This window comes from Heloderma suspectum, chromosome 4 (assembly GCF_057233095.1).
Source record: "Heloderma suspectum isolate Gila_16-S chromosome 4, 16-S_ref, whole genome shotgun sequence".
Lineage (NCBI taxonomy): Eukaryota > Metazoa > Chordata > Lepidosauria > Squamata > Helodermatidae > Heloderma > Heloderma suspectum.
In genome coordinates this window covers 221,452,370-221,478,412 of record NC_139461.1, presented here as the reverse complement: position 1 = coordinate 221,478,412, position 26,043 = coordinate 221,452,370, and the positions used below count along the sequence as shown (strand labels likewise).

Below are 26,043 nucleotides of genomic sequence, written 5' to 3'. Positions count from 1 at the left end.
TTTTATCCCACTACTTTATGTAGCAGGTGTGTCACATTGGTGGTTTTTTAGCTAGGGCTTTCTCCCTAGAATGAATAAAGGGACATTAACCTTGCAATGTGTCCAAACGTTTCTCAGAAGGCATTTTTTTCTGAGAATTTCTGACCTTTTTTTGTCCCCTTACAAAAAGAAAGTTACTTTGCAGAATCTTCTCTGAATAATCTCCACCAGTTTTTTTGGGTGGAGGCTACCATTTTCTTACAATGTCACAGAAACCATATTAGATCCAGAATAGGGTAATAATGGTGCATTTTGCATACCCAGCTAGGGATGTACAAAAGTCACTTACCTGAACCCGAAAGTTGATTCGCGGTGGGGGGGAGGCGCGCCGTCCCTCCCCCCGAAATTCTGGCCGGCGGGAGGCGCCCCGTCCCTCCTGCCGCGAATCCTGTCCTGTCGGGATGCAAATGGCGGCAGCCGTAGCCGCCGCCATTTGCGTCCCTGCAGTCAGCCGTGATAGGCTACGTAAATGTTTACGTAGCCTATCACGGCTGAGTGAAAACAAAAAACAACGCGCATACGCAAATGGCGGCGCCCATGGGTGCCACCATTTGCGTTCCTTATTTTGGCACGTGTAGTCTACGTAAACATTTATGTAGACTACGGCGAAAATAAGGGCAATGCAAATAGCGTACGCGCGCACATTTGCGTATGTGCGTTTTTTGTTTTTTTTTCACTCAGCCGTGATAGGCTACGTAAACATTTACGTAGCCTATCACGGTGTTTTTTACAAATCTAGCCATGATAGGCTACGTAAATCTTTATGTAGCATATCACTTTTTTTTTTTTTAACTTGGAAATGGTGGCGGCGGCTGCCGTAGCCGCCGCTCCGCCGCTGCACCGCCGCCGCAGCACCGCCGCCGGAGCTGCTGCTGCCAGGGACATTCGCACAAGGTAAGTCCTGTCCTGGGGGGGGGGGCAGACCGTTTCTCCACCAATTTCAGGGGGCCGAATGCACTGGCATTCGGCCTCCCCGAGATTCGTGGAGAAATTCTCTGACATCCCTATACCCAGCTATAGTACCGAAAGATGCCATCATCATAATCAGTTTCACTCTGTCCAAAGGGTTGTCATCTATTTTTGCACTTAGAGCTTCAAAATTAAGCTCAGATTCTACAAACATAAGCAAATGACCGAAATTATTTTAATTCTGCTTTTGTTCTACCCTTAAAGACAGCCTAAAAATAATTTTAAAGAAATAAATAAAGAGTGCTGGAAGACACTCTTTAAGAAGCTATACATTTCAGATAAACTTTGGCAGGACATGTGCTCCTGATTTTGTTATGATGTAAGCTGTGGCAGAGTGTGAATGATGGCTGTTAAAATTATGCTTAGTAAGATCAGCTAAACCTTTGTCTTACCAGTAGTTAAGATATAACTAATTCTAAAGTAATTTCCTATTAGAAACTAGGTTCCCAATTCAACTCAACAATCAATAGTCTTCATCTGGGTAACCCTTCACTTTTAAATACTATTGATAAACACATGGAAGACCCAAAAAGCCTGAAAAAGGAGGAAATCACAGTAGGCTAGAAAGTCTGAAGTATGTAGGTGCGGTGTGTATCTTTTTTCAGGTGGTTGCTCTTTGTTTTAACATATCAAAGGCTCAAAAGATATTAAAAAAATAAGCGCTCCTTGAAATCCATAGGAAATTTTCTTTCAGCGCTTCCTTAAGCTGTAACATGCTGTACATAGAGTTGTCTTTAAAGGAGGTATAGTGCTAAGTAACGGAGTGGGTCGCCTCTTGCAAAGGGTGATCTGGGCCCCATCTACATGGCACTGCTTTCACCTCCCACCGTGTCGCAACTGTGTAGCATTTCAGCTTCTGGTGGTATACACTCACAGTTTACTGCACGCTTCCCTAACAGACTCCGCCGTGCCTCTTTTTTTGCCATTATACTTAAATGCGAAGCTGTGCAGTCCCGTGAGTGTTGGGGGTGCAATGCTTCAGTGGCTGTTTTGTATTTTAGGGGCTCTGCTCTGTCTTTCTGTCCCTCGTTAGGTAAAAAATTAGTGTTTTGTGCTCCTTCATTTCCTTGCCATGTGTTTGTCAGTTACCCAGCCTGAGACTCTCGCAATGGTTCACATTCACAAGCGTGAGTGGTACATGCCTACCTATCACTCTGAAATGGTGGCCGGAGCAATATTGGTCCTCCCCCAAGACCCCCCCCCCCAGCCTTTGGGCACTGAGTCCAAAAGCAACCATTGAGAAGATACGAAGCTGCAAAAATGTGCGAAAGTGTGATTAAATAGCTGAAAATGTCCCTCTGTGCCTCTGTAACTGCGCAGCTGCGGGGGGATGAGGGGAGTAAAGGGGTGTTACAGAGCGACACAAGCACTATGCACACCTACAGCATGCCCACAACAAAATGCGAGGTCGGTTTGGGGAAGGGACAGATGGCTCGCAACCCTGGGAAACTCGTGGGAAACCAAAACCATTGCAGCAAAACGCCTCCTTGGAAATCCGCATTTTCCAGGAGAAAACCACGGATGGCTGCAAAGTGGCGACTGTGTCGTCTAATCAAAAGGACCTCGACTCGCACCTGCCCCGGAGTAAAATGTGGATGGCCCCCTGTTGAGTTGCAGTTTGAACTTCAGGGACTTCCTCCTATCCTCAGTCATGTTCCCATTGCCACCCTGTTCCTACTCCTCTGAGATTCTAGAATATAAGCTAAAAAAAAAAGATTGGGGAAATGGTATAAGCCAGGGCTTCCCAAATGTAGCCACAGTGGCCTCATGCAGCCCCCAAGGATTTTTAATGTGGCCACAGGTTACTGGCTTGCTCCTCTGACTTCCATGGTGTATGCCAGTGCCTTGGCTAAAGATCCTTTTGATCTGGTATAGTCAGTGGGGTGGATTTTTTTCTTTGTCATCTATTGCAATTATACATAATGAGAACCTTTTAAAAAACCCAGCAGCTAGATGGAGTTAAATTTGTATGGAGCAGTCATTACATTATACTGAGGATTTTATAGCATTCAAGTAGGCAAATTTGATCAAATAGTTAGCATCAGTTAAGATTCCAGTACCAGTTTTCCCAAAATGGATGTTTTGAAGTTTGATCTTTTAATAGCAGGGCGGGTGTATATCTGCTGCTGTTCAAATTGAAGAATTCTATTAGGATAGTATTTTGTAAATGGAATGGAGTATTGAAATAATGGACCTGAGACGTGATGTCTAGGTTTCCCAGATTTTAAAAAATGTAACAATGAAATCATGCATTTAAGCTGCAGCTTCTGCTCTTTGAAGTTGATTCGAGTCTAAAATATTCTACAGTAAACAACATCATTAGGTTCCGTAGAGCTGCTGTGTTCTGCAAAAAGCAGCATCCCATTAAAAAAAAGTACCCTAATACAACAGACCTATGAAAACCCCGCTAATAGGCATATAGAGTTCCTTCTCCATATAGAGTTTCTAGTATGTGCAACAGTGTCTGGTGTAAGTGGTGCAGTATTTCAGAAGGGTACAAAAAGGCATTTCAGTGCACAACACAAAACTGCCTGTAGAAGTGTACCCAGACAACCTCTTTGTCCATTTATCAAATCTCTCTGCTTCCATTTCATGGCAGGAGACACAGTAAATACTGGAGGGGCAAAAGGTTATTCTGTACCCAGACAGTTTCATTAAATGAAATGATTTAAAAAATCAGTGAAGAACTGTGGGCCTTAAAGTACAGGGCAAAAGGCTTTGTCTTCATTAGAAATCACTGAACTCCAAAAACAATTAAGGCTGCAATCCTATACCCACTTACCTGGGAGTAAGCCCCATTGAACTCAGTTGGACTCACTTCTGAGTAGACTTGTATAGGATTGAGCGGTAAGAAACTCTCCATATCAAGACATCTTGGGGGGTGTCTCCACCAGTGATTTACTCTGAGCTGACTGCATGTTGAGGTCGTTAGGGATACATGACGTTGTGGCCATCCAGCAGCCACCCCGGAGCTTATCAGGGAAAATCCGGATTTCCCGAGACTGCTTAAAGTCCGATTCTTTTCCTTAAGTTGGGGTCTCCTCAGAATAGTTGCTGTGTGCCCCAGCCCCCGCATTTACCTTGGATATGCTAGCCCTGCCCAGGGGTGAGCCTTGACCCCAGTCAAAGGGAGGTTTCCTGTCCCTGTGTTTCCCAGCACAAACAAATTAGTGCCTACTCAGAAGTAACTCCCATTGTGCTCAATGAGGCTTGCTCACATCAGAATTTACAGAGATCCCCCCCAAAGCACTGATTCCCTGAAGCCTATAAAGCACTTTACCGAACCTGTGATTCTCCATGGCTTGGTTTATGACCTTCAGAAGCAACTACATCACACCTCCATTACAGTGATCCTGCACAGCATCAAGCTACAGTGGGGGCCAGTTTCCCCATCCCTGTGTTTGCTGCTCCCTTTCCCAGAACGAACCCATTAGTGGTTCCTCAGAAGTAACTCCCATTATGCTGAATGAGGCTTGCCCTCTGAATGCCCATATCAGAATTTACAGAGATTCTCCTGAATGGAATACAGAGTTTAAAGCACTTTCCCTCAAGTGGGTAAAGTGCTTTACTGAACCTGCGATTCTCCATGGTTTGGTTTATTGCCTTAGGAAGTAACTACTTCACACTTTCAGTCAGATGACATTGACTCCACCCCCCACCAGGAAGCATGTTCTGTGAAGCAATTTTTACTGGTGTGGAGCATTCGCTCATGGATCCCTGCACGGACCAAAGTGCAGCAAAGCTGATTTTTTTTAAAAAAATCCGGTACTCTATTCGCTTCTCCTTCTGTTTTGTGGAGACATGGTCTTGATATCAGCAAAGCATTTGACAAAGTCTCCCATGGTGTCCTTATTTATGAGATGTAGGGATGTACGAAAGTCACTTACCTTTTCGAAGGGTGACATTCATGGTGGGGGGAAGGCGCTCCGTCCCTCCCCCCGAAATTCTGGCCGAGGGGGGAGGCGCTCTGTCCCTCCCCCCCGAATCCTGGCCGGCTGGCTCCGCTCCGCAGGGATTCTGCGGTGATCCGCAGGGATCACCGCTGGCTAGCAGGGACGCAAATGGCAGCGGCCGTAGCTGCCGCCGTTTGCGTCCCTGCAGTCAGCCGTGATAGGCTATGTAAATGTTTACGTAGCCTATCACGGCTGATTTTTTTAAAAAAAACACACACGCGTACACAAATGGTGGCGCCCATGGGCACCGCCATTTTCGTTCCTTATTTTGGCACGTCTTAGTCTACGTAAACATTTGCGTAGACTAAGATGTGCCAAAATAAGGAACGCAAATGGCGGCACCCATGGGCGCCGCCATTTGCGTACGCGCGTGTTTTTTTTTAAAAAAAATCAGCCGTGATAGGCTACGTAAACATTTACGTAGCCTATCACGGTGTTTTATAAAAATCTAGCCATGATAGCCTACGTAAATCTTTATGTAGCCTATCATTTCTTTTTGTTTTTGCTTTTTTTTTAACTGGAAATGGCAGCGGTGGCAGCCGGTCGGAAGACCGACCGCCGCCGCCCCGCCGCCGGAGCCGCCACTGCCACCAGGAAGATCTGCCCAAGGTAAGTCCCGTCCCGGGGGGGGGGGGGCAGACCGTTCTGCCACTGATTTCGGGGGGCCGAATGCGCTGGCATTTGGCCTCCCCGAGATCCATGGCGGAATTCTCTGACATCCCTAATGAGATGGCAAAATGTGGACTGAGCAATACTACAGTTAAGTGGATCCACAGTTCACTGGAAAACCATATCCAACAAGGGCACATTAATAGTTCTGCGTCAACTAAAGGGAGATCTCGAGTGGAATGCCACAGGGGTTTGTCCTCGGCTCTGTGTTGTTCAACATTTCTATAAATGACTTAGACAAAGGAGCGTTTATAAAATTTTCAGATGATATGAAGCCAGGAGAGGTGGCTGTTGAATTTCATCTTGTTGGATTTGGCTCAGTGTTCTAGCCTGTCAAGATGATTTTTAATCTTGACTCTGCTTTCTATGGTGTTGAAGGCAGAAAGTACATCTCCAGATGTTTTAGACTTCAACTCCCAGCATTCCTGACTATTGATCATGCTGGCAGGGACTTCTGGGAGATGCAGTTCCAAACATCTGGAGATCTACCTTCTGCCCACCCCTGGTACAGAAGATGGGAAGTCTCAATTTCCATATATAATTTGTCTTTTGACATAAAGAGCGGGAACATTATGCACTTAGTGAATATCTGCCAACATCCAGATAAAAGATGGGTTTAAAACCATATTAAAATCCTGATAGGCATGATGTAGGAAACAGAGACCAGTTATGATTAGAAATTTTTAAAGAATCATCCTTTAGCACAATCATTCAGAGCATGAATTTAATTATATAAGGGTGCAATCCTGTGGGGATAGGTGGCCACCTCCGAACTCAGAGGTGACTGCCTATCCAGTGCAGGGCAGGAGAAACACGAAGGGGATCGTTCCCTCCATGCTTCTCCTGCCCTGCATTTGCAGCTAGACAGACGATTTTGGCTGTCTAGTCGCAGGAAGGTGGAGTGGGGGAGGAGGCTGCCGAATGACACATAGGATGTGTCATATTGGCATTTCTGCCCTCCCCACCCCGGAACACCCCCTGGAACGCCCGTTATGGCCACTCCGCACTCTTTGGTGTGTGGGGCTGGTCCGAGCTGCCTGTGAGGCAGCGCAGAAGCGGGGGAAGGTCGGTTCTCCGGGAACCAGCCTCGGAGTGCGGCCTCTGAGGTCCGTTCCCAGAAAACCAGATATCCTATGGCCATCTAGCCGCTGACTAGCAGCCATAGGATTGCTCCCTAAATTAAACAGATAATATCTAATGAGATGTATAAATTCTTACATGTTACCCCACTGGCATAACCAACAGTCTAGCCAAAAATCTCGGGACTTTGTGAAAGATTTATAAAATTTTTGAAAACTGATTAGCCAATTACAATTATTTCATCTATTCTGTGCAACCGAGATACCTATATCTGTATATGCGTACATAAGTACCTTGGATTTATAGTAATTTGAGACCAGATGAAGCACATCTCATCAGCACATGCAGCTTTATGGAAGTAAAGTGAGAAATTAATGGAACGTGTGTCTTTCATCTAACACATATGTGGGTGGTATAGACTTACATAAATTCCTATCCTGATGCTATTTGAGAACTTGGCTATCATCTGAAAAGTAAATCTAAGTATTAATAGGGTGCAGAACTGTATGTGTAACTTTCTCAATTTTCATTACACCAGCAAAGGGCCCTGACCAAGAATTGCTTTGTCAAGTCCCCAATCTGCTCACATTTACACCAGTTTTGTGACAGTGTGACATCACTTAAGCTGAGTAGAAACTGTTCTTGCTTTGTAACAGTGTAGAGCTGCTTTCAAGACCACTGAATTCAAGTTAGTTACACATAAACACATATTAATTATCTCCTACGTTCACACTGTATTGGTCTAATTCAGATGTTCTGAGGCAGCGTGGCAACCCAATTTCCCATATCCTTGTTCCACATAAACTTAGTAACATTGGAAACTCAGATCAAATAGCAACCACCGACCCCAGTGTCAGTATTACCCTTCCCAGTGCTGCCCAGTCATCAGAAGCTGGTCTGGGAAATAATGTGTGATCAGAACTTCCCTAAGTTACCAGGGTTACTTGAAACTTGACTGTGGAGAAGGAACTATATCACTTGCCCTACCCATCTGGTATCTCCAGATATATACTACCAGAGTGTTGTGGAATCATATTATCAGATGGCTAACACCCCAGTGCAGTTATATATGGATCGGATCAAAAAATGATAAAATGTGAGAACGTCATCCATTCTTCCAAAGTAACTTCAAAAGAATATTTACACCTAGCTCTGTTAGTAAGTGTGAGAACATCCCAGTTGTGACTGTGAAAAAACTACAGGATAATTAATCTGGAATGAAAGACATTAAGTAATGTACTAAGTACACTGGCTGTTGAAAGCTATTATAATTCATGAATGAACAGCTACACTTCAAATGTAATATTTTTGTCAGCCTCAGTACAATAGTTTCTCCTATCATTCTTAGGCAGCTGTCCATCTGTCTTGTCTGTCTGTCATCAGCTGAAAAGATAGCTTAATGTCAACCACCAAATTAGTTATAAAGACTCTATATTCATAACCTTTTACTACTTGTAAGTCATGGACCCTCAACAGCTTGTACATTATCTCTTGAAATCTATACAGCTATTTTGACAAATCCTGATATCTCTAAGCTCAAAACCTTATTAATTAAATAAACACTCCCCCACCCCCTCTGCCCCAACTGACATCCCAGCTGGAGAGGGGCCATTTGGGTCCTCCCATATCAAATATGCTAGCTAGGGGGAAAGGCTTTGAATCCCTTACAACAGCATAACTACTACACATTCCTGGTGTAATGGAAGAATAAATGGAAGAATAATTTAGAAAGGCCCCCAAGCATTCCCAAGTGTGAGGCAGCTAGGGGGCAAGCAAATCAAAATAAAGTGGGAGGGGCAGAGGTTCATGGGACCACAGTCTGCTTTTAAGGTGTCTGTGCAAAAATCTTTTGGAAAAAATATGGTTGTCCTATTGATCCCCAGCACTGATCCCTGATTCCAGTCATGACACATTTAGGCTTCCCCTTTCACATGGCCATTTCTCCATTGAAGTCTCCCTCCTTCCTACCTTCTCTGTAACTCGTAATTTAGAGCAATGCTTTTGTCCTGGTGGGAAGGTGATGGGTCCATTTGTTATCTTCACCAGAAGATGGTATTGAAAACCGTATATGCGTTTAGTTTGGATGAAAGAAAAGGATGCCTGTGCTTGGTTGTTTTTGTATAAACTTGTGCAATTGTGCTTTGATTTGTAAAGCTAGAATAAATAAGAGAAGTTCATTTGCCATCATAGTTTGAACGGATCCTTTGTTAGCACAAATGTTCATAGCATGAATATAGAGTTATATGTTTTAAATCTGCCTACAATTTTGTATTTCTTAGTTATCTGATGTATTTCTGCAGTTTTCTGATCCTAGAGGGTTTGACATAGATGCTGAAGTTGATTTGAGGACTGTATCTCATCCAGATGATTTACTCATAACAAACCCTGCCTTCTGGCAGTTGCATCACAGCTGAATACTGTTAAACAGGATTCATCATTTCATTTGTTTCTGATTGTTCTATAATGTTTACATATCTTACATATTACTATAAATCTTGCAGGGAGTAGATGGAGGTTAAATCCTCCCACACAGAGTTTTTATTCTCCATTTTACTAGAAAGCACTGAATCTGTATAGGAATTGAAATATTCTGAAACAAGAAGGAAAGAAATCCATGGGATAATACAGCAGTTTAAATGGGTTTATATATGAAGAACAGACAACCACAAAGCAACACTGTTTTTCTCCATATTTCTAAGGATGTCCATCATTGGTAATAAAGTAATCCAAGGAGACCCATAAACAAACCAGGCTAGAATATTTTTTATTTTATTTGTTTCATTTATATCCCGCCTTTCTTCAAAGGAGTCCAAGATGGTGTACATGATCCTCCTCCTCTCCATTTTATCCTCACAACAACCCTGTCAGGTAGGTTAGGCTGAGAGATGGTGACTGGCCCAAAGTCACCCAGGGAGCTTGGTAGCCAAGCCGGGACTAAAACCTGGGTCTCGTGAGTCCCAGTCAAACACTAAGCACTACACCACACTTGCTGTAGCCACAGTATGCGACATGTTGTACTGTTCATATATACAGTAGCTCTAATCCAGCAACTCCTAATGTGCTCCAATGGGAAAGGGGCTTCTTTGTTCTCTTCAAACAGCAGATGACTGATACGCCCATGCAACAGGAATACCTCTACATTCACTTCATGAAAGAGAGTGGATCATGCCAAATGATTGAATCATAGAACAGTAGGGTTGGAAGGGGCCTATAAGACCATCGAGTCCAACCCCCTGCTCAGTGCCGGAATCCGTCAAAGCATCCCTGACAGATGGCTGTCCAAAGATTGTCCACCTTCTTCTAAACGATGGTTCCCATTAGAATTTTTTTTTTTTTTTTTTTAAAGAAGGGAAATGTAATGTGGCATTTCATTTTGTTTCGGGACCCTACATATGGGTTTCTCTGCCACCGACTAACAGGGATGAAAATGCAGCACAAGGAACCAGAATCTACAACCTGCAGTAGGGTGTGTCTCAATAATGTTGCTCTTTCTTTTGGCCTAGTCATGACTAGGGTTATGCTAGTGGATGAAGCATCAAAATCCTGGGAGAAGCCTGGGAAAGGAGCTTATTGTTACCAGAAATAATGCAGCCACTCTGAGAAGTGCATGAGCCATATTCTTGCCATCACTTGCTCCTCCCCACCACAGTCCTGTATTGTGAAAGGGCAGTAACATGCCAATTGCTTGTTGCAGGTTTGTCAGACTCTTTATCCTGAATATATATGAGAGAATTGGGTGGGCTGAGTGGGCTTTTCTAAAGTTTTCTTGGGGAAAAAGTTTAGGGCTAGACTTAGGACTGGAGTCAGGGACTTCCAACCTTTAGATGAGTTTGTTGGTCCATCCCCCACCACCTGTTTTCCTTTTTCTAAATGGGAGATTGTTACAGCCTAAACCTATGAATGTAATGTGGGAACCTGTCAAGTGTGACGACTTTAAAACTTGTCAGACAGCTTAATTATTTAAATCCTGGGTATTTTTCTAGGTTACTACTGACCCATCCAGACCCACACAATAATTGGATAATGATACAGTGCTGCTTCACAAACGTATCCTCTGTTTGAGCCTGTAAACATGCTTCCCTGTCAGTGGAACTATAGCACTTCCTGGGCTGTCACTCACTGCCCAGTTTTACAGCTTACTTCACTAGCTTGCATAAAGTGTTAAGCCCAGATTAGACAGAGATCAGCTCTTGATTAGGGCCAGCTAGACTGTAGCTGATGCATGGCTGGAAATGAATATTTATTGAATCACTTTTGATGCTTGTCTTAAATAGTGGTGGGAATGACACCAGGAACCATATTCAGACTTCCCTTCATCACCCATTAAGCATATTATCCCTTGTTTTACATCTGAAATGTATACAGAGATTCTTGTTGCCCCCCCACCCCCAACACGCACGAATTGCCCTTTCTCTAGAGATTGCCAAAGTCTGAGCCCCTTTTACAACCATTGCTAGGCTTGCTTTTAGTAACTCCTGCTAAACTTTTAATTGGATGAGAGATTTAGCATACATTTGAATTAACCTGATTCTAGTTTCATGTGTGCTTTAAATTGCTAAATTAGAAAAAAATATATATCCCAATACACTCTACATGTCAGAACCAGCAGAGATAAGGTAGACTTCATTTGTCAGGATCAGTAGCAAATTGCTTCCATTCCTTATTGTAAAATAAAAGCAATTTAAGGACACAACTTGTGCAGATATTTGTGGAGGATGCAACCTTAGTGGTGGCACATGTGGCAGAGGAAAAAGCTCTGGAGAACGTACAACAAAGATATGATCTTACTACCGAAAACCCCAATTATTAAGCACTGAGGGATAATAAAACAGACCCATTGAGAATGAAAGTCAGTCTATAGAATATTCATTTATTTGCAATAGTTATATGCCACCTGTCTTTAAAACACACACACCAAGATGGTTTTACAACAAGAAATGTTAAAACAATAATTTAAAATGAGCATCCTAAACATTTTAAATCATACATTTAAATTTACTTGCTTAAAAATCCAAAATTCAAACAATTATAACAAGTAAGCAGCAGCAATTCAAGTAAATGACAAATAAACCAGCTTCCAAAAGCTTGACGGACTAGGTAAACGTTGACTTCTCTTGTAAAGGAGAAAGACAGAGCAATTTGAGCTTCTCGGGGAGGGAACTTGATAACATTGTGAAATATAGTCTGACCTCTACTAATGATGGTACCTTGAGCAGGGTCTCATTGGCTGATTGTAAATCTTAGGAGGGTCCTCATAGCCTCTGCTGGCTGTAGTGTTGCACTCAGATGCTGAGCTCTAGAGTGCATAAGTGATCTTATATCAAATGAGACTGCAAAGGTTGGATGAGACTGGGTACCCCCCAAATAACTAGTAGACCCACAAATAGTTGGGTCAAGCAGTCTAAAGCTGTACTACACCATATTTCCAGACGTTTATTTTAGTATAATGACTGAAAGTTGCCATATTTGTTTTCATATATTATATAATATGACATCCTTGTGGGAAGTATTGTTTTTGTGATGACCTGTGATTTTAAGTCAGGGATGGAGAACCTGTAGCCCTCCAGATGATGTTGGATTCCAACTCCCATCAGTCCTATTCAGCATGGGGGTGGTCAAGGATGGTGGGGGTTGTAGTCCAACATTATTTGGAGGACCTCAGGTTCTCCATCACTGTTTTAAACAAAGAAATATAACTAATTATATGTCATGGAGCTGGCCATGTGAGTCCATTCACTAGGCCAATTAGGCCTGCCATTTCAGGACATTGAAATATGACAGCATTTAAAATTAAGCCCTATTCAGGCATTCTGAACCTGAATAGGGCCAATGTGTGATGAGAAGGAGCACTCCAGTTCTGCTGTTTTTCCTTCATCATGTTCATTGCCCTGTACTTGTGGAGGGTGACTGTTTAAAGAGGAGAGACTCCTGTATCCGTGGAAGCTCTCCACACGAGCCAGGACATGGGAAAATCCCAGGACGTGGAGAGCCTCCACAGATACAGGAGTCTCTCTTCTTCAAACAGTTGCCCTCCATGAGTTTACAGTGATGAATGCGATGATGAAAAGGTGTGGGGCTGGAGCACTCCTCATGCATTTGCCCTATTCATGTTCAGAACCCCTGAATAGTACGCTACCAAGTTTTCTGCTCTTTAAACCAAAGATTGCAAATAAAATAATTAGCTTTGTGTTTTGGCTTGGGGTTCATATGCATCTTACAGAACAGAGTAAAGCTAAATGCTAATCTTCACTGTGTAGAAACATTTAGCTCTAATCCAGGGAGATGGTATGCCCACACTCAAATAATCACATGTACACACTGGCAGTTTCTTATACAGTTTATCATTTAGCACATCTTCTGCCAAACTCCTAAATGGCTTTAAAAGATTTTTAGATGGTTTTAAAGAATGTTTTTGGGCTGGAAGAGGGTAGTTTCTGGAAGGGGAACTGAAAGAAAAGCTTAGATGCACTAGTAGGTCTGGCACTAATATACATCACTGGGCCACAGTTCCTGTATAGACAGTGTCTGTGTTCAAATGTGTAGACCTGACCTAGATCTAATCCCATTTCAGTCAGTATTCAGCTAGCATACTTAGATTTACCTTCTGGGTTAAGGGTAAGCGTGAATAAGTGCACAAACATGACAAAAGTTGCATACATGATGTTATAATATCTCACACATTTTAGGACATGGATCTATCTATTTGTGCTTGGCTGGCCCCTCTACCAAAGTGATTACATATTGTGGGAATGGGAAATCTAGGATGTGTGTCTGTAACTGAAACTCTGGAGGGAGTTATTGGAAAGAGCACATGGCCCTCAGCCAGATCCCAGATTTTTTTTTTAATCCCAGCACAGTTTCTAAGAGAAGGAATGAAAAGAAAAAGCCCGCACGCATTGTCTATGCTCACAGATGTACCAATGTGCAAATTGTAATTGCTGCACACATTTGTTGATAGTTTTTTTTGGAATGCATACAAATGGTATTTCAGTAGTAAGATGATATGAACATCTAAGTGTGTAACAAGAGACAAGCTAGAGATGGAAATATCCCGTCCTGGCAAATTCTTGTGGGTATCCTCTAAAATACCAAGCTTGGTTGCAGATATTCAAAACCTGATGGTTTCCCAGAAGTACCAGTTATAGACTTTTAACTGGACTTTCCCTTCGAGGGCTGGCAGAGGCACAGGGTAGCTCTGGGAATACTGAAACAATAATTTATGGAATGTGGTAAATAATGAGGTAGGACTCATAATATTTAGACGTTCCTGAAACGTCTCAGAAAAGGCTTTTAGATGCCGTTGTATTAATATTTACCTCCTAAGCATAACTGGAAGAAGAATTTCGTTTTTAATTTTTCTTAAAAAAAATAGTTTCAGGTAATCAGTAGTTAAATTCTGATATAGTTGCAGGATCTATTATTCAATTTTCAAAGCTAGGTAAATAGATCATACTTTCAAAGATAGCTCCAGGTGACGAATAAACTTGACACCATTCTAGAATAACTTTTTATGCTTATAAGAGAAAGTAAGCTAACCAGACTTCATACTGCCACCACTCAATACATTTCTTTACATTCAAGTAAGTCTCAAAAAACTGTGAAGGAATTAATTGCAAGCCATGTCATTGTCAGTTGGGTTACCAAGCAAGAGAGCTAAATCTGTAAGAACCAAAAACAGTGAAGGTGCAATCCTATGTATGTTTAGACAGAAAAAAGCCCAACAACTCCCATGGCTAGCTGGGGAATGCTGGGAATTGTAAGACTTTTTTCTGTCAATAGGATTGCACCCTAAATTGCTTACCTGCAACATATCTTCTCACCTCCACTTGTATCCTTCAGTGGCCTGACTCATGATAGGATGCCTGCCACTGCTGCAGCCCCCCACAGTTCTCCACATTAAAAAGCAATGTTTCTTTTCTCCCTCAGCAGAGAGAAATGGGGCTTGGGTTTGCATGATGGCAGACAACACTACTCTGGTGAGAGAACAGATCACCCGTATTTGTTTTAAATGTTCCAGTTAACATCAAACAGCAGGCAGATTAAATGTGGGTGGAGAAGTTAATGGTCTGGAAAGAAGGTTATTAGTTGAAATCTTTGTTCAGAATCCTTTGTTCCCCAGGAGGGCTTTGAGGAGAAACTGGGCTAGCATCGCAGCCTGTCGGCATCTTCCCCCCTTTAACCTCTTCCTTAGTTTATTATTTATTTGCAGTTGCCACAGCAGCCCTCCTGGGAAGCTTATTTAGGCTGGTCATTTGGCGTTGCCAAAAAAAGGGAAATGGATCATTAAAAAAAGAGGGCAAAAGATGACACAGATTCGCATAAAATTTGTATATGCTGATTTATATGTGGAGATGCAAATTTAGAAATAATTACCAGAACTGAAATAGAAATACAGTACTTCACACCATAGTGGAGAAGACTGTGGCCAGGTGCCCTGTCTGTTCAGTCTGCTGTCCAGGTGTTCACAGGCAACTTCAGGGCCCCTGGGCTCTCCCTTCTTATGGTCCTTTATCTTTACTTGGACTGGACAACCCTTCAAATAAAGTAAAGCAGGACACATAATTTATTTGTTCAAAAGTTTTGCTATCAACACTGAAATGTTCCCCAGCCTGTACAGGACTATCATACAAATCCATGACAATTACCATCATGAGATGCCTACCATATATGTTACAAATCTGCTGCAATCGGCATGAGCATTGATGTGCTGCAGCAATAGGAGCAATAACTGCTCAAATTTCTACATTGTAGCCCTTCCCTCTCCCTTTCCTCCCCTACCCTCCTTTTGTTGACTCTGCTGTTGTTAAAATTTAGATTGTCAGCTTGTTGAGGCAAGTGACCCATCTGTTCTGTCTATATCCTTTGCCAAGCCCCAGGTAGACGGTGTGTGCTTACGTTTGTGTCCAGGTACACACACAGACAGGTCTCATCATGCTTGAACCTTTGAGTAACTGGATTTGAATTTCTCTCTTCAGATAAGCAAGTCCCCTGTCTTTGTCCCTGGTGTTTGGGGACCTTATTACTCAGCAATGGTGCCAGGCTTCTGGCTAAATGAGGGAGGCCAAAGTGCTACAGGAAAATTGGTGAGTTTGACCTTTTCTTCAAAATAAATGATCATGGTATCTCAGTTAACAAGAATCACTGTTTATCTCCAGATACGTATGTTATGCTAAGCCATATGATGAAGTATATGAGCTGTGATGGAATTGTGATAAGGCTGTGAGTTAGTTAGAATTATGATAAGACTAAATGTCAGTTCAAATCTTACAATTATCTGTGCATCTAAACCTGATACATTAGTAGTGTTCTGAAGTAGTGATACATTAGTAGTGTTCTCTCTAGAACCACCACACTGGTTCTAGAGAGCCAGTGTGGTGCAGTGGCGAGAGTGTTGGACTGGGAGCTGGGAGATCCGGGTTCTAGTCCCCACTGGGCCATGGAAGCTCACTGGGTGACTTTGGGCCAGTCACACACTCTCAGCCCAACCTACCTCACAGGGTTGTTGTTGTGAGGATAAAATGGAGAGGAGGAGGAGAATGTAAGCTGCCTTGGGTTCCTTGCAAGAGGAAAAAAGGCGGGATATAAATGCAGTAAATAAACAAACAAACAAACAAATAAATCAATAATAGTGTTCCTATTAGTTTTAGGATATATGGAAGTGGCCATGTTGGTCTGTCATATGCCATGGGAAGTTTGTATGCCTTATGCATCTTACCATGGTATGGCCTTTGGCTATGGTCTCAGCTCTGTTTCGGGGAGAAAGGCTGAAGACAAAGAGGCTCCTCTTCCTCCCTTCTGTCACAAGAGCCCGTCAGATATTGGTGTATTATCTCGTTTTTGTAAACTGTCCTGGAAGCTCTTCTGAAGGCAGTATATCAATCTTTTAAATAAATAAATATACTCACTGGGGGCAGATTCAACTGGCCCATCCTGACTTCTTTACTTAGACAGCTGTGTTGGTAATGCCTGTGAACTAAGATCAGTTGCCAGGAGAATTGGTGAAGCTAATGTGCACGCATTAAGGTTGGGCCACAGTGGAGTTTGTGGGGAGAGGGCAGCAAGATGTTCACTTTTTTCCCCAACAAGCCTTGAGGGTTCATCAATAGAAACTCTGCACTGGCCTGCCCAACATCCCAATTACCCCCATCGTTCTACACAGATAGCCATGTTCACTAATGAGCTATAGATAGGTGGTAATGTTGTATAGATAGGAGGTCACATGCCCAGCTTGTCCTCCTTCCTTTAGTGTGAAGCGAGCTCATACTCAGATCTTCAAAGCAATTTCTTGAAAATGTACGTGAGGGAAGGTGTGCTTTTCTTTTTGGGAGTGGTAAGCTTATATGCCATGATTCCGAAGCATTGTAATACCCCAAAATGTATAATTATCCAACATGTATCATTACCCAAAGTATATGTAAATCTTTTGGGATACATTCACTCAGTTATATTTATTTATTTACAAGATTTATATGGTAGCATGAGAAGCATATTTGGGCTATAAAGATCAGTTTGGATTGCTTTGGTTGTCATATTACTTCAGAACACAAAAGGATTAGGTCTCTTTCATATGTCAGGTAGCTTTGCCCATGTGTTGTGTTCTTATAGCTAATGGGAACTTTTTATAAAATGTTATACACATCCTTTATCATTATACCCTAAATGCGTATATAAGGATGCCATTTAAAAGATTTATACCTAAAGCCACAATCCTATGCATGTTTAGACAGAAAAAAGTCCCACAACTCCCAGGGGTTGTAGGATTTATTTCTGTCTAAACATGCACAGGATTGTGCTCTAAGTCACATACATGCGTACTCTTTGGCTTCCATTTTGGCTTCCTTCCAGATATAATTAGGGACTTTTCAATTTACCTTTGTTTCACTTTAGGCTAAGCAACTGTCAATGCAACCCTATACATGTTTATTCAGAAGTAAGTCCTATTATGTTCAATGGAACATATTCACAGGTAACTGTGTGTAGATTTGTAGCCTGTGTTAGACAACAACATGATCTATATTTCAGGTATGCAGAAATAGGTATAGTTCAGACATCAGAAAAGCACTTCCAGAAAATTTCAGTTTAATTAGCTGGTCACTTAACTTGTGCTTCATGAAACTGGAATGGTCTCCTGCCCCTTTTTGGAGGGTGGAGCCATATTTTCCATATTAACTGATATTCATATGCATTGTCCTTGTTTGATAGTAAGGGACCAGAGAGCGGCATCCTGGAAAACAGAGCAAACGTGGCTCTCTCAGGCATAGCATTACATTTAACCTCTAGCGGCAGCAGTACAAGTCACTGCTTGTGCTGCTGTAGCTTGGACGGATCCATAGGATGAGGCAAGCCAAAAGATAATTGTTGTACATTCTTGAGTATTTTGTTAACATAAAGTGACACGTTTTGACTTGGTGCTTGTTTTTCTGCACATCTGTAAATGGACAGTTGCATATATGCCCTGAAACAAGACTTTATGATCCATGTAAACACCTTCACATTATAACCACATGCAACTTGGCAATTTTTGAAATATACTACATAATTTTCTTTTAACCTCACTAGAAGCAGAATTGTACACAGTTAAACTAGATTTTCATAAAATTTCAGAACCATGAAACTCACATCTTTTCCCAAAAATTAATATGAAAATTCTTTCTTTCTTTCTTTCTTTCTTTCTTTCTTTCTTTCTTTCTCTCTCTCTCTCTCTCTCTCTCTCTCTCTTTCTTTCTCTCTCTCTCTCTGTCTCTCTCTCTCTTTTTTAAGATAGAGCATGTCGTCCAAGGACACGCTGCTTTCCCAGAACTACAAACAAAATCTGCAGCCAGGTCAGGTCATCATCCTTATTTCTTCATCAATTCTGGTCTGTCTTAAAACTTCATTTTGGCTGCAGTCCAAAACTAGTTCAGCTGGAATGTTCCAGCTTAACTGAGATGTAAGTTGGGCTGTTTCTCACTGTGTTAATTTCTTTCCCTTTCCAAGCTCATCCTTCATCCTTCCCATTCCAGAATACAGCCTTTTTGTTTTGTTTTGAACCTACCCACTTGAGGACTGATTCTCATGGCCGTTTCTGGGGTGCTGACATAACCGGAAATACACTTTTTCTAGTCATTTTGTCCTTGTAAAATACTCTTGAGAAGGCTTGAACTACTCAGCAGTTCAGCCTGGGTTTTGAGCATTTACGTGGAACATGTTACCTGGGTGCACATTTACATTTTGCAGAATTGCCACAAAGATCAAGCTGTGGTGATTTAGCCACCTTGGTTGCGTGAATAATTGGCCTTGCACCTGAGCTGACAGGAAGCCTTCGCGAATGTAATAATATTGATAATGCAATGCTTGAAACTTTGGCGTGGTGAACATTCACCCTTAAGCTAGAGTGCCTTTCTCCTAATGCCAGGTAGCATGCCTGGCCTTTTTGCTTTGCACATCAGTGCCTTCTTTGAGCCAAGATCCACAGGTTTCTTGATAGGACAGCATGTGCACCAAACTCTGGGGGAGCCTTAGACTAGCAGCATTTCACATTTCAGATGTGAAACTGTTTAATTGTAGAGATGAGGAATAACGTGGACTACACTGCTATTGGCAATTTGTTCTAGACATGAACAGGTGTTGTATAAAAAGAAACAAAGGCATTATGCTCACCCTGTGGGGTATTAACTCCACAGATATGTGATATCTGGCATAATGATAATTCTGAATTTGCGTAGTGGAAAATATTATGGTTCTTGGTCTTGGCCTTCTGTTCATCCCTGGTGAGGACACCGACAAACATTTTCCATCTGAGCTTATTCTAGTCCTCTAAAGTCCCACCTGTGATTCTACCCTGGAGAAGTACTATATCCAGTGAAAATTATAGCCGCTTCCCATTTTATCACAGTCATCTCTAGCCAATCTGGACTAGCCTCCTAAAAATGACACATGTTCAGAAGATTACTTGGCCTCCAGTCACCATACTCCCACCAAACAAAGAGAGCATAATCAAACATATAATTTGAAATTAAAGGACTTTTACATCTCAGCTGACCAATATTTCAGTGCCCAGTTATCCTAGTTTACCAAATGTTGAAATCAGAGAAGGGCGTGGACAAAGGCTGGGCCTGCTTTCTTCTTTATATGAGCAGAGTAGCATGTGGATGCTTCCAGAAGCAGGAGTAAACAATGTCAGCCTCTCCTAGCTCTGGTATATAATAGCCCTGGTTTATTGCAAAAGCATACATTTTATTTAAAGCAAAAGAAGGCACCTTGCACAAAAGACAGTTTTGCAGTGGCCGATAGCTATTGAAACCTACTAAACTACCTATCAGTTAAACCTCTCTGGAACAACAAATAACCTGTTGACACAGAAAAAAGAGAACTCCTGAAACAGTTGAATTGCTAATGCAGCCAGAGAATGAGGATTTCCCCCCAGGGATGGGGCACACCTTCCTTCTGACTGGTCAAGCTAGTAGAATGCTACCCACACCCAAGTTGTAGGTCAGGTGAAACTGACTAGACTCTCTCCTTTTCCTCTTCAGTTATTCCCCCCCCCCTGCATGCCCAGTGTTGTCCACCTCCCTCCTTCTTATGGTCTTCTGCTGATCACTATCTTAAGTCTAGGATCGCTAGAAGTATTTAGTATGTGTATAAATTGAAATTTTAACTCAGCTTAAAGCAAGTGTACATAGCAAATCTTTTCCGGTTCATTTGCAATGTAAATAGACCATTATAAAAACTCAAAGAAGAATAAAAAACATAATTTATGAAGCTTATAAATACCAAGAAACAGATGGGTTGAACAGAATACTGCAGTATGTATTGCCACCACTTTGCATGAGATGTACAGACGACAGTGTGTGAAACCTCCCTGGTTATATTGTTGCCACGATACTAGGCAGTATGGAAAATCAAACAATTGGAATGCGTAACATGCCTGTCATCTCATGGGTCTTTTCCGAAATTGCACATGGGGTTTTATCATGAAAAAACAGAGGCTGCAGTACATGATTCTACTATTTATATATGTTGCATTCCTAGACAAGTAGTGAGAAGTGTGCCCAATGTCTGCATAGGTGCACATTATTTTTATTTTTATTTAAAAAAAAAATAATAAAAAAATAGCTCTCTGGGCAAGTCACAAAAATTAGGTATCCAGGGCCAGGATACCTTATTGACCGCCTTCCCCTATATACACCAAATCAACCCCTGAGATCTTCTGAGGTGGCGTTATTGATTTTCGTCAGGTAATGGCATGTAAGTGGGCCTTCTTGGAAGTGGTACCCACCCTCTGGAACATTCTTCCATGTATGGTTTGAGAGGCGGAAACTGTGGTGAGCTTCAGATGCCTCTTGAAAATGCATTTGTTCACTCAGGCTTTTCCTGACTTGTAATCGATCATGACCCTGCTCTGTTTCACTGCTTTTGTTGCAATGTTTTTAAGGTATTTATTGTTTTTTACTGTTTTTATACTGGTTTTTATGTTACATTGTATTGTATGTGCTTTATGCAAACTGCTTGGAGATCCTCAGATGTCAAGTGGTCTAGAAATAGTTTAAATAAATAAATAATAACTAAAGGCAAAAGGCTTGCTTTGGGAAAGGCTGCAATGGAAGCGGCAGTGAATTTTCCCATAAATGTGCAGAGCATCTTTTTCCTGCCAGAGACTGGGACTGGGACTCCATGCATTATTTCCCACTGAGAAGGGAGACCCTGGGCAGACATGAACTTCCAGCCCAGAACTCACAGACATTCCCTGTGTAGATAGGAGCGCCCTGTGCTTCCTCCTCTGTCAATTCCTGCAAGCTAGTTATTTGGCCCCTGGGGACGTGGGTCGACAAAGTGATGTTCAAGGGGGCTTTTTTGAGTATTCAAAGCAAAATGGCTTGATTTATTTCTGAACCCATCCAAATTGATTCCCTAAGCCCCAACCATCCATGAATGATTCTCCATACCTCTTCCCCGTATCCCTTCTATTCTACTTACCTGTATGATGCTGGTGCTACCACACATGTAGGAGCAAGTGGGGAAAAGGAAGGAAAAGAGGGTCTTATTCCACTCTGGCACCTGTTATGCAGCTGGCAGGTCCAATGAGTGCTGGGAATATAGGTTTGGAGGCTGACTGGATGGGAAAAATGGGTGCAATACGTAAAATTGGAACAAGAGAAATCTGAACACCAGTTTGTCGTGTGTTTGAGGAAAGCATTCCTAGCTCTCCTAGACTTGTATTTCCGGGTCAGGATGGTGACATCTCTACTTCTTAGCATTGTGAAAATAAAATGATGACACTCCTGTTGCTGGGTGTCCTTGTTCACACATATACATGTGTAATGATGAAAACGAGACAAAAGGGACCTTTTCCAGAGCTGTGGCACCTCTTTTAACAATAGAAAACAGGGATTCTTCTTAGATTCTGACTACATAGAACAAAATAACAACCATGGAGACTGGGGAAAGGAAGCAAGGGTGAGGAGTAGTTAAAATTTTACCAGAAAGGTTTAGAAAGCTGGGTAAAAATGGTTGCCCTTGGCTTGAGACAGTTGGTGGCACCTTCCCAATGCTCTAGGATTCTAAGCTTGACCACTACTGTTGGACTCAAATATGACAACTCATCCATAGGGCACACGTCTCTGAAGGCACCAAAAGTTGAAGAAGGTAGCTCACATCTAACTTTGCACTGTGTATGGAATCCAACTTTGGACTCAAAGGGCACTTTCCTTGGGTTTAAAGCAGGGTTGGGGCACTGGATGGCCCTATCACCAAGCCCTCTGTGGGCCAAAGTGCCAGCTGGAGTTCCTCAGTCAGGGTTCCTAATGGCACTGCCAGTTGGAGGAATGCTCCTCCAGCGGGTGCCTCAATAGGGGTTTGCCTGCCCTGCACCTTCTCCGATTGGGGATTATACTCTCAGGATAGGGCAGAATAAATGAAACAATAGTTTGACTCTGAGGAATGAAAGGAAACCTCAGGGATGTTCCTTTCTGCTTGATTTAGTTAAAGCTAGCTGGCTGTACAGTGCAGAAAGCCATGCTGTGGAAGATAAAGCACTACTGCAACCAAAAGGTATCACGAGGGGTACCTAGGTGATATCTAAATCTGCTGACCTGTCTGGTGGGTGGGAACACTTCTGGATTGCGCCATAGTTCCTGCTGAGGCTCTACAGTGGCCAATTTAGAGGTACTCGTGTGAATTCAATGGCTGGGCAGTGACTTGGCAGTCAGGTAGGCATTTGCATGTTTCCATAGTTCCATGAGAGCAACTCGCTTTAATCAGTGGAGGAGGCCCATATGCAATTACACTACAGACCTTCCGCAGCCTTCCTGATTCATGTGTAGCCAGTATGGCTGAACTCTTCTGTACTGTCAGCAATTGCCATTCAGTCAAATTTGAGATGCAGCACTTCGCAAAACTGGACATAAGTGTGTTGCGAAAGAGGTTTATAGTACTTTATATCACAGGACTGTATTCTATTGCGTTTCTATAACGCTTTCCAGATGGCAATCTTTTAATGAAGTGCAATTATAACTGCAAACATAGTAAACAAGTCACATAAAATTGGCATCCTTTCTCTTTACATATGGAACATCAAGTAGCTATGTTGAATAGTGAGAAACCAGAAGGGACTTGTATAGTTAAGTTTGAAATTCCATTTAGATCAGGTTATAACCACCTGTTAAAGCACCCACTGCAGAAAATGCCAATTTCCAAGGTTGATTCTGTTGTCAGAAGACATTTTCATAGAAATCTGGTCAAGCTCAACATTTCCTACTTTTAGCCTAACTGAGAAGGTTAATACTAATGCAGAGTTTTGCTCTAGTTTTGAAGGCTTGTGTTATATTTTTTTACTCAAGGCATAAAACAGTTAGCAAAGTGTGGTAGCTAAGAGCTTGAGATGTGAATTAGATAGTATCTAATTCAAAACCTGCCTCTGACATAAACTCAACAACCCACCATCTCTCAGCATCAATCCAGATTTCGTAATATAAGGATAATCATATTGAAGAGTCTATGCAAATTAATAGCATATCTGCAATAACAGGATGCAGAAGGCCTGAAGTTCATGCCTTATTTGTACGGATGTCGTAAGAATCCAGCTGGGAGGTGAAGCTCAATGAGCTTGTGCCGGATTGCCCTCTGGACTCTGTTCTGTCTTCCACCAGCTGGCCCGACTTGGTTCACAATGAGTCGGGCCAGCTGGCAGAATTTCTTTTTTTGCATAAAAAGACATTTGTGCAAATTACAGCTATAAATTGCGTAATTCGTGCAAATCACAGCTGCAACTTGTGCAGATTACACAATTTATGGCCGTAATTTGTGCAAATCTCTGTTTGCACAGGTTACATCTGAGCCCCCCCCCAAAAAAAAATGCATAAAGAGCCAATGCATAAAGGCTCTTAAAGAGTCCCCAGAACTTGGGGAAACCACACGGCCCAGCTCACAAAAGCCAGATAAGTCAGACATGTCATGGAAGTCCAGCAAGCCCCCAAAGGACCAGATTTCCTGGTGACAGACATCCCTGCTTACTTGTAGCTCTATTAAGGCTGGACTCTGGGGTGCAAATCTGGGGTTGTTTTGGGGCCCCGCAATCCAGTGGCCCCAAGCAACCACCAAAAGAGACAGCAGAGGCATACAATTGGGGGAGCGGGGTGGCAGCAGGAAACAGGCTCTGTGTCAGCATCTGGAAAGCACAGCTGCATACTGAGGCTGATGCCTGTCTCCAGACAACATCCTTTTTTCTGGGGCGTGCGCACTGCACAGTGACTTGCCTGTTGCCAATGCTCCAGCCACATGTGCCATCTTGTCTCCAGGCTCCATGAACTCACATTCCACTCTGGGGGAATAAAGATGATGGATGCAGCTGGATCCTCCGCAGCACCAGGCACTTCTTGGTAGAGTGTGCCCATCTGACTAAACGTCACAAGAAAAAAAAATGGACCTTTTCCTGTCCACCATCTTGGGGGTGGGGGAAGGAGAGTGGAGCAACCAGGGCACCTGGAGAGTAGAGGTAGAACATGACGAAAGTAGAGTGGCAGTGGCAGAGCAGTAGGGGGGTAGAAAGTGGAGTGCCAGCTGCGGGGTTGTCAGGGCAGCACCTGGGTCCCTCGCAAACCTACTGCAGAATGTCTATCCCTACTAGCATCAGTAGAGCATGTGGCATGGGTGTTTGAAAAGATGTCAGTTAGCAAGGCTGCGAAATACCTGTTCTTGAGTCTCTGGGGAACAATGCCCGTCAGAGTAGAGAGTAACAGACTACATGGACCGGTGAGCTGACTCAGCACAAGGGAGCTTCATATGTTCATAGGTGCATGAAGCTCTTTAATGTGTGCATACTGAAGTCTTCTATGCTTTTCTATAAACTATTGTTTTATTTATTTCCCCTTAATTTTCTATATGATTGACATGTCTGAAACTGTCTAGTGACTAATGATGAGGCAGTATGATATTGCAAGGTGCCCTCAGGCATGATATTTCCACCAGAATTGTACTGAGTCATCCATCTTAAGAACATTAGAAGAGCCCTGCTGGATCCGACCAAGGCTCCATCTAGTCCATCATTCTGTTCGCACAGTGGCCAACCAGCTGCCTGTGGGAAATCTCGATGGCAGCTCATGGTTCCTCAGTTAAGTCTTCCACCCTGTGCACATTTGTATGGAGAAATTCCCATCTTCCTTCTGCTCTTCATCTTTCTCAAGAACTATGTTGGAGAGCATGGGACAAATGGAAATGAAATAAGGCTACTAAAGAATTGGAGTAACTTGAAAAGCAATCAGTGCCCCACCTCCCCTCAAGAAATCACATTAAACAACCTTTAAAGTATGTGAATAATGATATGAATTAGTTATTTTAATGTTTTCCAAGTGCATTTCATTTTGAATGATACCCTGCGATAGCAAACACATGGTAAGATCTAATGGAAACAATGTGCAGCTGAATGCTGAAATGCATAATATAAATATACAGCTGCAAGGAGGTCATAAGTCAGAGTAGTAAACACATGCCAAATTCCCTCAGGGAGCTCATTAGTGTGTGGCTGAATATACATGCAGAGGCTAAATGAATATCACTATTTAGACTTCCAAAACCAAGACAATGACTAATCAATTGTAATTAGAGGAAGATGCTCATATTGACCAACCTTTCAGAAAATGAAGAACCAGTATTCCACAGAAGGCAAAACTGATGATAGAATTAAAAAACAACAACACACTATTCCTAATATTGTTCCTAGAATTTTATAAAGTGTGGTAATAGTAGCGTATTTCCCTGGCATGTCAGTACAGGCAATATGAGGCTAGGTCACAATTCCCATTGATTTCAGCGGGATTTGGCTAGTTTAACTTTCTTTGGATTTCACCCTCTGGGTGCA

General features: G+C 42.4%; 1 protein-coding gene across 2 annotated transcripts in view; it reads left to right on the top strand.

Moving 5' to 3' along the window:
• Positions 1 to 26,043, top strand: part of FGGY (FGGY carbohydrate kinase domain containing) — a 224,942-nt gene that overhangs the window by 123,714 nt on the left and 75,185 nt on the right. For both annotated transcript variants that reach the window (XM_084852367.1, XM_084852368.1), the window contains 2 exons: positions 15,686 to 15,793; positions 18,471 to 18,532. In XM_084852367.1, the coding sequence (XP_084708493.1) occupies positions 15,686 to 15,793; positions 18,471 to 18,532 (170 nt within the window). The remainder of the gene's footprint in view (positions 1 to 15,685; positions 15,794 to 18,470; positions 18,533 to 26,043) is intronic.